Here is a 13,172-nt window from a genome sequence, read left to right on the forward strand (position 1 = left end):
CACAGTTCATTAAACTGGCACTTGCTATCACCTTATGCTTTTCTTCTGCTCATTTTCTTTTGCAAAGTAATGGGTAATTGACTGTAAAAGAAATTATTTCAAAAAGTAAAGCTTATTATTAAATAATTTATTTAAATTATTTTATCATTTTAAACATTATGAACATTCAAAAACAGTTCTACAAGTTTAAGATAAGATTCCTGTTTTCATGAAGGCCTAATACAGTTCTATAAGTTTAAAAATCACATATATATTTTTTTTCATGGAGAATTTTCGTCTCTCTCTCTCGTAATATATTATGTCCAATGAAATACGAGATCGCTTCCTGCCATAAAGCAGTCGATCAGCTGGCAATCCCACAGACAATCCAAACATCCTCATTACAAAAGCTTTGTTTATGATCAGTTAAATTTTAGGAATAAACCTACTATACGTAAATAAAAAGGAAAGATATTGTATTAAAAAAACATAAAAACACACACATACAAATACAAAGAATAATTGCAGTTTCAGTAATCAGCAAATTAGGGGAGCGGGCAAGAATTTGACATACGCGTTCAAAATGAAAAAATTTATTTTTAAATTTACAGAACTATATTAAGCCTTCATGAAAACAGAAATCTTATCTTAAATTTAAAGAACTGTTAATAAAAACATATAAGTTCGAAAACACAGGTGTTCACTCACATCGAATCAGAAGTTCATTGAACGTTATGACACGAGAGTCAGCTGTAAACTGATTGAGTAACTGGTGATGCATGTTTGCCGGTGCCTGTTTCTTCAAGATCAAACAAGTATAATAAGTGCGCACTCTAGAATTCAGTGGTAGGTTAATTGTGTTTATATATATATATATATAAATTGTATATAATTTTTTTAAAATTTTTCTCTGGGGTTCAGTGTGCCACTTCTAATCATGCAGTGCGCCACTTCTGGTGCATGCGCCATAGGTTGACCACACTTGCCCTAGACCTACCTGGTGTATACCAGGTCCCTTGCAGCTGTAAACTGTCTTGCTTTAGCCAAACAGGCAGGACAGTGAATATCAGAATTTCAGAACACAAGGACTACATCCGTTTTCACAAGTATAGCCATTCTGGTCTTGCAGACCATGCTCTGGATACACGCCACAGAATATGGTGGAAGAAAGCTACAGTAATACACCTTAGCAAATACAAATTAAAGACTATTTATGGAATGAGTCTCAGCCCTAAGAAACTCTCCAAACCAACAAATTTGGTTGTATGAGACTACCCCAAATTTGGGAGGCTTACATCAGCAGCCCAACAGCCAAGAACATCTACTTAGCACACTAGGGTGCACCATCAGGATGTTTAGGAGAACAATAGCTTCACACTTCATTCCCAGTTACTGTGTTGTAGTGCCTATGTGCACGTGCCTTTTTTGTAAGTTCCTTTTGAAGATGGCAACGTGACGTAGCCGAAATATCGGAAATATTTATTAAAGTGTAATTTAATTTATATTTGTATCTACGTTGTCAATTCCTTAAGTGATTTAGTAAAGCATAACCAACGTATAAGCCTGTCTACGAGAATGAAATCAGTAGATTTGTGATTGGGTTTGCAATCAATGAGATGGTCATTGATATGTGAAAGGAAGAGAAGAATGGAGTTTTGGAGTATTCTGTTATGGGAACACCCTCTTGAGTATTTTAGACTATTAAGATTAGCCCTGGACATTGCATTTGTGCATATCTCAAGGAGAATGTCTGCAGCTTTCTTTTAAGCCCCTTATGATAATGTGTAATCACTTTGTAACAGTGAAATGTATATTTGTCTTTGATGATACCAATATAGGTGTGGAAACTTTAGATGTAAGAATTGTCCATAATTTCTTAAAAAAAAGTTGTGTACCTATGGAGATAATTATGTTAGTGTAGGTTCTTCATTTGATACTTTTGTTGAAACCATTGTTTCAAAATCAGTTTTCAAAACTCATGAAAAATAAAGGTAAATCTGTTGCTTCCAATGCGCTGAATTAATGAAATTATATTACAAGTGGGGTGCTTAAGTGTCAAATCTGTATAACTGAGAGGAGACCTCCACATAGCCTTTAAAGGAATGTGGAGAACCGACCAAGGCTTCTGACCTAATGTCCAATCCTCACCTTCTTGTGGCGCACCCTGTTGGGTATCTGCTTTGATACTGAACGAACGAGGATAGGCTGGCAATTTGGGATTTAGCCGACCAAATTGTATTCTTATTGGTTAAACCAAAATAAAAAATGATGGCACAACATGACAAAATTTCATGCTGGTAGGGCTTCGCCTGGTTAAACAAGGCCCCCCCCCCCCTGTTGTTTTGTCTTTTCACTGTTTGCCCTGGTTCCCCGCCAGGGAACCAGGGCAAACAGTGAAAAGTCAGCTACTAGAACAAATCTGAACACAAACCCCAACTCAACATCACCAGAGTTAAAGATCGGTACTATATTGTAAGAAGCCTGAATGGCAAAGAAATGGAGCTAGCTGAGGAATTAGATAAGTACCATATCGACATAATAGGGGTGACTGAAACAAAAAAGACCAAAACTGGTGAGATCTTTTTGAGCAATAAATACAAAATGTTATATTCAGGCAATGGCAATCAAGGAAAAGAAGGAGTACCCATAGTATTCAACACAAAATACGAGGCTAATCTTCTTGAATGGCAGTCAGTCTCAAGTAGAGTAATGTGGGCAAATATGAGAATGGGGAACTGGACAATGAGACTTATTTGTGCCTATGGTCCCACAGAAGGTTCTATGGAGGAATTTTTTGACGCTTTAGAAAAAGCAACTGACACAATGAAAAAGGAAAAGTTGGTCCTTGTTGGGGATCTAAATAGCAGAGTAGGAAATTATTGTGAGACATACAAAAATATTTTGGGAAAATTTGGTGAAAAGAGCAAAGCTAATAATAATGGCAAATATCTGTTGGATTTCTGCTCAGGACATGGACTGGCTATTACTAACACCATGTTCCAACATAAAAATGTGCACAAATTCACATGGAGAGAAGAGGCTAGGAATAAGAAAAGTCTCACTGACTATGTTATTGTTGATAGTGATGTTTTCTCCCTGGTGCAGGACACTAGAGTGTAAAGAGGATTTGAAATTGGAAGTGATCACTATTTAGTCTTGAGCAGGATAAACTTGAATTTCATATTGAAAAGAATAATATGTAAGAAAGTTTTAAAGTGAATAAAAGTTGAGCAGCTCTCAGATGTGAACTGTAGACTAAAATATAGAAAGATTATTGAAAAGAAAATGAAAGAGTTGGAGAACAGGAATCAAGCCTTGGAGATTCAGTGGCAAACTCTGAAGAAACCATTGATTGATTCTGCCAGAGAGGCATGTGGTGAGGTTGTGCGCAAGGATAAAAAAATCAGAACTCCCTGGTGGACACAGGAAGTTAAAGAGGCAGTGAAGGAAGCATATCAAAAGTTCCTGGCAAATAAGTCAGCTTTTACTCTTACAAAATACAGAGACAAATGTAAGAAAGCTAAACAGTGTGTAAAACTAGCTAAACAAAACTCATGGGAGGATTTTGGCAAGAATATAGAAAATAAATATCAAGAAGGTGGCAAAATATTCTGGAGGTTGTTGAAGAAGCTTAAGAATGGAGGAAAGAGTGCTGTAAAAGGAATTAGAGATGATAAAGGTGACATGAAAACGGGAGAAAAAGATATCCTTGAAGTATGGAGTAATTACTTTGAAAAACTGCTAAATGAAACAAGCAGTGATGACAGCACAGTGGTAAAAAACACTGACCAGGCATGCAGTCAGAAATACATATCCATACTAGAAGTAGAAAAAGCCATCAAAGGCTTGAAATGTGGAAAGGCAGCAGGAGCAGATGATATTCGACCAGAAATGCTGAAGTATGGTGGTATAAGAGTCTTACAGTGGCTGAACTGCATAGTTCAGAAAGCCTGGACAGAGGGACAAATTCCCGATGACTAGAGTAGAGCTCTCATAGGACTCATATATAAAAAGGGAAATAAAACTGCATGTGAGAATTACAGAGGTATTTCCCTACTGAGTGTTCCTGGCAAGATCTATGCAAGTATACTTGAGAAACGGTTGAGAAGAATTGTTGAAGAAAAGTTTGGTGAAGAACAAGCTGGATTCAGGCCAAATAGACGCTGTCAGGATCAGATCTTCACTTTACGACAAATAGTCAAGAAAGCCTGGAAATATAACAAAGATCTGTATTTAAGTTTTGTCGATTTGGAAAAGGCATATGACAAGGTTCCAAGAGAGAAGCTATTCAATACGCTGCAGTTATATGGTGTCAATGGGGCATTATATCAAGCAATACTTAGTCTTTATTTGAGTTGTGAGTCAGCAGTTAGAATTGAAGGAAGTACAGGAAGATGGTTTAATGTTAAATCTGGTGTGAGTCAAGGATGTACATTATCCCCTCTGTTATTCATTATATATATGGATCACATTAAGAAGGAAAGTGGTATTAAACCTGATATCAAAATTGGAGATGTTAATGTCAGCTCTTTGCTTTATGCGGATGATGTTTTACTTCTAAATAAATCCGCTACAAGTCTGCAAGATTCTCTGACTAAATTGAATAGCTGTTGTAATAGATATGGTATGAAAGTCAGCAATAAAAAGACAAAAAGAATGAAAATAGGCAGAATCATTGAAAATGTCAACTGTGTTGTGAATGGACAACCTGTGGAACAAGTAAAACATTTCAGCTACTTAGGCATGATTTTTACTGAAGATGGTAAATTAAATATAGAAATAGACAACAGAATCAGCAAAGCTGGTATGGTGGGAAGTCAATTGAATAAATTCATATGGAGTAAGAGAGAAATTAGTTGGAACACTAAATTAGCTGTATACAAGACAGTGTTCAAACCAGTTTTAACTTATGTATCTGAGAGCTGGGTCAGAAGTAAAACACTTGACCAAAGACTAGAGACCGCAGATATGAGAGTCCTGAGAAAGATTCAAGGCGTGAACAGATGGCAATATCATATTAAAAACGAGGATATTAGGAAAGAACTTAACTTTGTCAGCATCCAGGAATGCATTAGCAGAGCTAATCTCAGGTGGTATGGTCATTTAAATAGAATGGGAGAGGAAAGGTTAGCAAATCAAGTGTTCTCTGCCAGGTTGGCAGGAAAACGACCCAGAGGAAGACCAAGATATTGGTGGATTGATACGGTACAAAGTGCCTTAGATGATAGAAATATAAGATCTGATAATGTTGGAGTCTTGACAAGTAACAAACTGATTTGGAGGAAAATTGTAGATAGTAAGTTAGTAATGATGTAATTTTTTCATGTAGTACTGTCATATCCTGTACACCCCTTGAGGGTACATGGCAGGAATTTGATGATGATGATGATATTACAAGTAGTAACAAATGTTTAATATTTTGAACTTTTACCCATGAATGTTAGCATAACATATTAGATCTTAAATTAAAGAAGTCAAGAAGTTATATTCTTGGATTTAATCCTTTATCCAAGTAAAAAAAAAAAAAAAACAAGAATATAATTTTTGGCATCTTTGATTTATAGTAGAACCAAGTTGAAAAAAACTTTCAACAGATATTATATATATATATATATAATGGATACAATTACTTCAAAACTGAAAATATTTTTTCCCTCCCTGTTCTTGTATGAGATATAGCATACAGAAAATGTTATTGCATATTACATAAAAATGAAATTGTAATGGAGTGAATTTTGCATTGATTGAGATTTTCCTTTCACTACTCCTGATGTTTGATACTTAATAGATTACTGTGATGCTGTTGATTGGATAATTCTAGTTGATGCAATGTAAGCAAATTTGATTAGTCTTGGGTGATGTGACTGAAGAGGTAGGAATAAGAGGAAGGGGAGATATTATCATTGACAGAATGATGAGATGAAAGGGGGAGAAGAGTGAAAATAATATTTAAAAATTTGAAGAGATATGTCAGAAGTGAAATGGAAGAACTCTAAAAGTAAACTACCACTAAAGAACTACATGCACTTTTTGCTAGGATTAAATGAAGCCATTTTTTTCATATCTTATTGTGGTAATTTCTCAGTAGTCAATTAAATGTTAATTTTATCTCTTTTAAACATACATGTGAAACATTTGTATGTCAAGTAGCAAATATTTTTATTTTGAAAGGATATTGACAGAGGCTCAGAAGATGATGAATTATCAGAAGGAAAACAAGTAATTGTTGGTATATGTGCCATGGCTAAAAAATCTCAGTCAAAACCCATGAGAGAAATTTTAACTAGGCTTGAAGAATTTGAATACATACGCACAGTTGTAATTGAAGAAGAAGTTATCCTAAAGGTAAATTTGTAAAATTATCTAGTGTATTCAGATGTATATCCATAAATAATATCTTTTAGACTAATACTGGAATAAGAAAAACTAGTTGAATACTATGAAAAAATTGTAATAAATATTACAATTTACAATGTAAATTTCTCTAATGTTAATGTTAATCATGGAGTTTAATTTTTGTAATGAAGCTTGGTTTCATATAAGGAAAATGTTTAAGTGTGAAAATCAGATGAGCATAATTGTATTATGGAAAGGAAAGGAACTATAAATTTATATATACAGGTATCCCTTGATATATGCGGTTAATTAATCTTCGATGGACACTGCATATATCAAAACCGCATTATTCAATGTTAAAATATTCAATATTAGAATTATATTTTATATTTTATTTTTTTAGAATTATATTTTACAAAATATGAAATTATATATAATTTTATATAAAAACTAGGGGGCTTTGCCCCTTGATGCCTACGGTGCCAAACCCCTCGTGTTCCGGACTGTAAGCCGGTTCTTTGAATTTTGAAGACTCGACACTCAGGGTCTACCCTGAGTGTCGAGTCTTCAAAAGGGGGTATGCCCCCTGTCGCCCAAACCCCCGTGTTCTGGACTGGTGGGCCAGTTCTCCTTGAATTCCAATGACTCGAATTTTGAAGACTCAACACTCAGGGTAGCCCTGAGTTTCAAAACGTTTCAAATAACTTGTCAAAAACGTTATATAAAAACATTACAGCCTACATTTCAAGCCGATGTAACATCCGTTTCCAATTTCAGCTTATTATTTTATAGTATAGAGTAGATTTAAACATCATTTATTTTTTAAGGTGACACGTATTTATATATTTTATTTAAATATCTAAGTATTTATTTTTTATAAAAAAACATATCTAACGTAAATTGAACAGAGGTAGCTTTTTTCCCCTCCTCCATGATTTTGCGATAACGACCAGTTTTATCTAAACCCTGACTAACGTTCATGCTTCTCTCTACATTTGGATATATCTCTAGTATAAATTCTTTTGCCTTCTCAGTTGTCCTAAACAATTCTTCAAGTTCTTTGATAGTGATTTCTTTAGATACATCTTCCATTTCTTCAGTTTCCTTTATTCTTCCTCTTCATTTGCCTGTTGATGTTCGATTCCAAGAAGATCTTCGTTACTTAGGTCTTTTGAATGTGATTCCAATAATTCTCTAATATTTTCTGAATCGACATTCTCAAAGGCAAGAGCACTTCCAATCAAAACAATATTATCAATAACTTCGTTGACGGGATTAATAGAACTACCAAAATTATTTTTAGATTCAGGTAAAAGATTCTTCTAGACTGTCTCATACAGTTTGCTGTCACTTCTTCCCAAGACTCGTGAATGTTTATAACTGCTTGTTTAATATCGTATTTTTTCCAAAATTCCTCTGTGATTGGATCGTCTTCAGTTGTAGCTTGAATTTCCTAGGCAAAAGCTCTAATATAGTAAGCCTCGAATGCAGAAATGACTCCCTGGTCCATAGGCTGTATCAAAGATGTCATATCCGGTGGTAAAAATACAACCTGCACATTACTATATAAATCATTAAGTGAAGTGGGATGTCCAGGGGCATTATCCAATACTAAAAGAACTTTGAAAGCTAAATTATTTTCATTGCAGTATTTTTCATCTGTGGGACAAAAATGCAAAGTGAACCATTCTTCAAACAACTGTTTGGTAAGCCATGCCTTTTTATTTGATTCCCATATTACTGGAAGAGATCGTTTGTTACAGCCTTTAAAAGCCCTTGGGTTCATTGTTCAATAAATTAGCATTGGCTTTAATTTGAAATCACTTTCAGCATTACCTCCAAGTAAAAGTGTTGAGCGATCTTTGAATGCTTTATAACCAGGTGTGGCTTGTTCTTTTTCTTGCTAAAAATGTTTTTGTTGGCATTTTCTTCCAAAACAGGCTGGTTTCGTCTATGTTGAATATTTGACAATCGTCGTACCCATTTTCTTCAATTATTTTCTTTAATTCAGCTGGATATCTAGCTCCAACATTTTTATCAGCACTTGCTGCTTCGCCTGTTAATTTTACATTTTTCATTCCGGATCGAGATTTGAAATTTTCTAACCAGCCTTTGCTGGCAGAAAATATTGCAGTCACATCTTGATATTTGTTTTCTTTTAAGTGTAGAAAAAAGGCTTAAAGCCTTGAGCGTAAGATTATTGCTGTCGATGGGAATACGCTTCTGATTACAATCTTCTAGCCAAAGAAATAGTAAATCTTCCATTTTGATCATTAATGGCTTCTATTCCTAGTACGCTGCATACTCAAAGATGCAGATACCACTTTGCCTTGTTCGCAGTACTCAGTTGCTTTATTTAAAATGGCTCATATAGTTGATTCACCAAAGCCTAGAGCTCTTCCGATGTTTGCTTTGCTTTCTGTGTTATCAAACCTTTTAATAATGTCAATTTTAGTATCCAAAGTAATAAGTTTTCATTTATTACTCTTTTTCGAGGCCATGATTACCAAGGTTAATGCTTTACATAATTTGAAAATTATGTGATATGCGGATAGGCCGTAAGCGTACACTGTAATACACCAGTCCCTCGATTAATGCGTTCTTTAAAACAGCCGCATTAATCGAAAATGCGCTAATCAAATATAATAACCTATAGAGAAAAAGTATAATTCGTTCCTCAAATTTCTTTTTTGACCCTTAATTTTTTTTTATATAAAAGAATTAGGGCATGTCTCAAGGCATAGTTAAAGGAAAACCATGAAGCTGAAAGACAATAAAACATATTCAGAATATAAATTTATTATTCTGCTTCTTAACAAAGAATCAAGCTAACATAGTTTGGCGGGCATTCTGTTTCTTTTTATTATACAACTGACAGTATGGCCCTATTGCCTCTTCTGTAAATTTTACTAGTTCTCTCTTCACCAAGGTCAGTCTGTAAGCAGTAAGCATTGCTGCTTAAAAACTTCGATTGTACAAAAAATATTTTTACTTTGTTTCTGTCAAATCTCTTTGGGCTTGTCAGTGATTACATTTTCTTCATATTCTTCAGGATCTTCCCACTGTGCATCTAAATTTAGCAGGTTGGAATCATTCAACTTCTCAGAATGAGATTTAATTAACTTAGATTCATTTGAAAAGCCTCTAAAATCATTTGCACAATGTGGAAGAATGTGCTTCCAAATGGCTCGCAAATTGCTAGCAGATTTCATTCGACTTTGCGACTGTATAACCAGGCTGAGATTTCTCTGATTTGGCTAGAAAAGTCTTGGAAGGCATTTGCTTCCAAAAAAAAAGGCCGGTTTCATCAACATTAAATATTTATTGATCACAATAGTCCCCTTCTCACACAATTTTCTTCAAAATCTCTGGATATCTCCTTATCTGCACTTGCAGCTTCGCCTGTGATTAGAACATTATGTAGGCTATTTCTCTTTTTGAAACACTCAAATCACCCAGCACTAATGTGGAATTCTTCTTCTTTTCCATCATTGATAGCCCTTTCTTTCCAGGTTACAAAGAGATGATACTTTTGATTTAATAAGGCCAGTGTATAGCGGGATCCGTTTTTGGTTACAATCTTTGATCCATGTAAAAAGAAGTCTCTCTAATTCAATCATTATAATACTTTGATTTTCAGTGCATGCATGATGAACTTCAAGCAGCCTTACCTTTCTCTTTGTATTCAGCAGTTGATTCACCCATTTTTGTGTTCTTTTCCTATCTTTGCTCTGGACTCGCCTTGTTAATTTTTCTTTATTATTTCAAGTTTTTCTTCCAATCAGATTACTTTTCGAATTATTTGCACACTTCTATATTTTGCTCACTAATTCTTTTACTCATGATTAAAGATTAGGAAAATAATTTAAAATAAAAAAGTAAGGGAAACAATTGCATGAGATATGATCAGCAAAATGCTATGTAAAGCAGATAACATAAATGTTGACTGTAAATTTGGAACATAGTGTACATAGAAAAAGTGTAGTATGCTATTAAAAAATAACTGTAAAATGTTCCAAATCGGTAACTAATTTTTTTCATCCTGGTGAGTGATTTTTAAAATAGTTAGCCATAAAAAATGTATAGATCTAAAATTTTTAAAATCTGTAACATTTATTTTTAAGATGTATATAGGCGCACTAATCGAAAATGCACTAATCGGGGGCACATTAATCGAGGGATTGCTGTACATACATATACGTCTGTACGTGCCACGCTCTGCTGATAAATTGAAGCACTGAGACCGAGAGTGAGTTACTAACGCTGGAACACAACTCGTAACACGTGATCTGATCGGTTTCATTGACCAAGTCTAACGCTTTGCTTATTTTCAAACTTTTTGGGCTACACTAATCAAATTTGATACCGCACGTATCAAGTTTATGGTCACAATAAGTTTTTGTGCACTAATCAAAACCGCATTAATCAAAGCCACATATATCAAAGGTTTCCTGTATATATATATATATGCCAGCCTGATTGGCCGAGTGGTTAGCGTATCCGTTCTCCATCCAAGAGGCTGCGAGTTTGAATCCTGTGTAGGCATGGGTGTTTGTGATTGTCTTCCACCTTCATATATTCATTCACTCACTCAAGGGACACAATATATGCTATTGCATGGGGCAGGAAAATTTCTAGGGCTGGCACTGAATACAGCCCATGGGATATCAGTTTGCATTTTAAGTGAAGGTGCAAAGGAAATGGCAGTGCTTCAGACTAGGCTCTTTACTTTAAGTTTCAGTCAGCCCTGGGGATTCTAAAGGAGTGGAAAAAGTAAAATAATTCCATTATTTAAAGGAAGCTCTAAAACTGCAGTATCATATTCTAGGCCACATATGGGCAATGCCCGGTCCTCTACTTCTTTTGATCCGGCCCTAATCTATTTCACTGAAGTTTGTCTGATTCATGGTGGGAGAAAACATGGTGTGTTCTACTAACTCACATTAAGCTGCCGTCATGTGACGTCAAAACAAAACACACTATGTTTTCTCCAACCAAGGTCTCTTTCTCACTTTGACTAGCGGCATGTGTGAATGTGTTACAACGTGTCAGTTCAGTACCTGCATTGGTGTTGTGCTTTGTTTAATGCCTGCGTTGATGTTGTGTTCTGTTCAGTGCCTGTGGTGTGGAAGACAATTTTGTTTGACAGTTCTGAATATCGCTCATAAATTTGGGACAATGTCAGGGATTATTGCAAAAAAAGAAAAGTAGATGCAGAGAAGCATCAATTTCAAGACAACTGGATGGAGGATTATTATTTTATTCTGAATAAAGGTTTGCCTGTATGTTTGCTGTGCAACGAATCCGTATCCGTCAACAAAGAATACAACTTGAAGAGACACTTTACTTCGAGACATGCGGATGACCCAAAAACATCTACAAAAAGATGAAATACAGAAGTTGAAGAAGAACTTGGATACCCAGCAGCAAATGTTCAACAAGCAAAGAACGCAGCACCACAGCATTGTCAAAGCCAGCTTTGTGGTAACCGAAAAAATCACTAAGCATTCTAAGTCATTTGGTGAAGGAGAATTTATCAAAGAATGTCTGCTGGATGTTACAAGTATAATATCTCCTGAAAAGAAAAAAGACTTTGAGAATATTCATTTGTCGAGACATACTGTTGTCCAACGGATAGAAATTATGGCTCATGATATCAAAAAAAGTTTAAAAGAGAAGATTGCTAGATTGGAAGCATTTTCAATTGCTTTGGATGACAGCACCGATGCCTCCGATACAGCACAACTAGCAATATTTATTCGAGGAGTTGATGCGGATTTCAACATCACAGAAGAATTATTGGTGCTTCGGCCATTAAAAGGAACAACTACAAAAGTTAAATGGAGTTCACTATCTGGCATATGCACTGATGGAACCCCTGCAATGGTTGGTGCACAGAAGGGATTTATTGGAATAGTTCATGAAAGAGCAATAGAACTATAGATCCATCCGGAAAATTTAACAAATTTTCACTGCATTATCCACCAACAAAATATGTGTGCAAAATCGATTAAAATCACAAATGTTATGAAAGTTGTAGTAGCCAGTATTAACTTTATTAAGTCACGTGCACTTAATCACTGCCAATTTAAGGAGTATTTGGCAGACCTATTTTCGGATTATGAAGATGTGTCTTATTATTGTGAAGTGAGGTGGTTGAGTGAAGGTAAAATGTTAAAATGATTTTATGATCTGAGACAAGACATTGCAGATTTTATGGACATAAAAGGAAATACAATTAACCAAGTAAAAGATGATGAATGGGTGTGTGATTTAGCATTCCTTGTAGATGTCACCGGATACCTAAACGAACTGAATCTTAAATTGCAACAAGGACAATTGGTTCATGAACTGCATAGAGATGTTAAAGCTTTTTGTAATAAACTAAGATTGTTGGAAAGTCAGATAAGAGCTAAAAATTGTTATCATTTTCCTACTTTAGCAACTCATAAAAATATCCCTTATAGTTGTTATGGAGATGAACTGAAGGCACTAATAGTGCAATTTGATACAAGGTTTGCCGACTTCAAAAACAAAGACTCCACATTCACTATATTTGCTCGTCCGATGGATGCTGATGTAAATAATGTGCCAGAAAACTTACAGATGGAACTTATTGAGCTTCAGGCGGATTTAGTGCTAAAATCACAAGTTAACAACATTGCTTTGACGGATTTTTATACATTTTATTTGGTGGAAGAAAAATATACTAATTTACGCACCTTTTCAAGAAAAATCATTTCTCTTTTCGGCAGCACATATATGTGTGAACAGATTTTTTCGAGGATGAAATACAATAAATCAAAAATTCGGACAAGAATAACAGATAAAAACCTCGAAAATTCTATCCAATTATC

General features: G+C 34.9%; 1 protein-coding gene across 1 annotated transcript in view; it reads left to right on the forward strand.

Moving 5' to 3' along the window:
• The window catches only part of l(1)G0196 (inositol hexakisphosphate and diphosphoinositol-pentakisphosphate kinase), a 313,327-nt gene that overhangs the window by 174,367 nt on the left and 125,788 nt on the right, over positions 1-13,172 (forward strand). Inside the window, exon 3 of the mRNA XM_090413234.1 lies at positions 6,151-6,324. Coding sequence (XP_090269360.1) covers positions 6,151-6,324 — 174 coding nt within the window. The remainder of the gene's footprint in view (positions 1-6,150; positions 6,325-13,172) is intronic.

The sequence above is a fragment of the Typopeltis vanoorti genome, chromosome 23 (assembly GCF_054136105.1).
Source record: "Typopeltis vanoorti isolate ZY-2024b chromosome 23, IOZ_Tvanoo_1.0, whole genome shotgun sequence".
Lineage (NCBI taxonomy): Eukaryota > Metazoa > Arthropoda > Arachnida > Uropygi > Thelyphonidae > Typopeltis > Typopeltis vanoorti.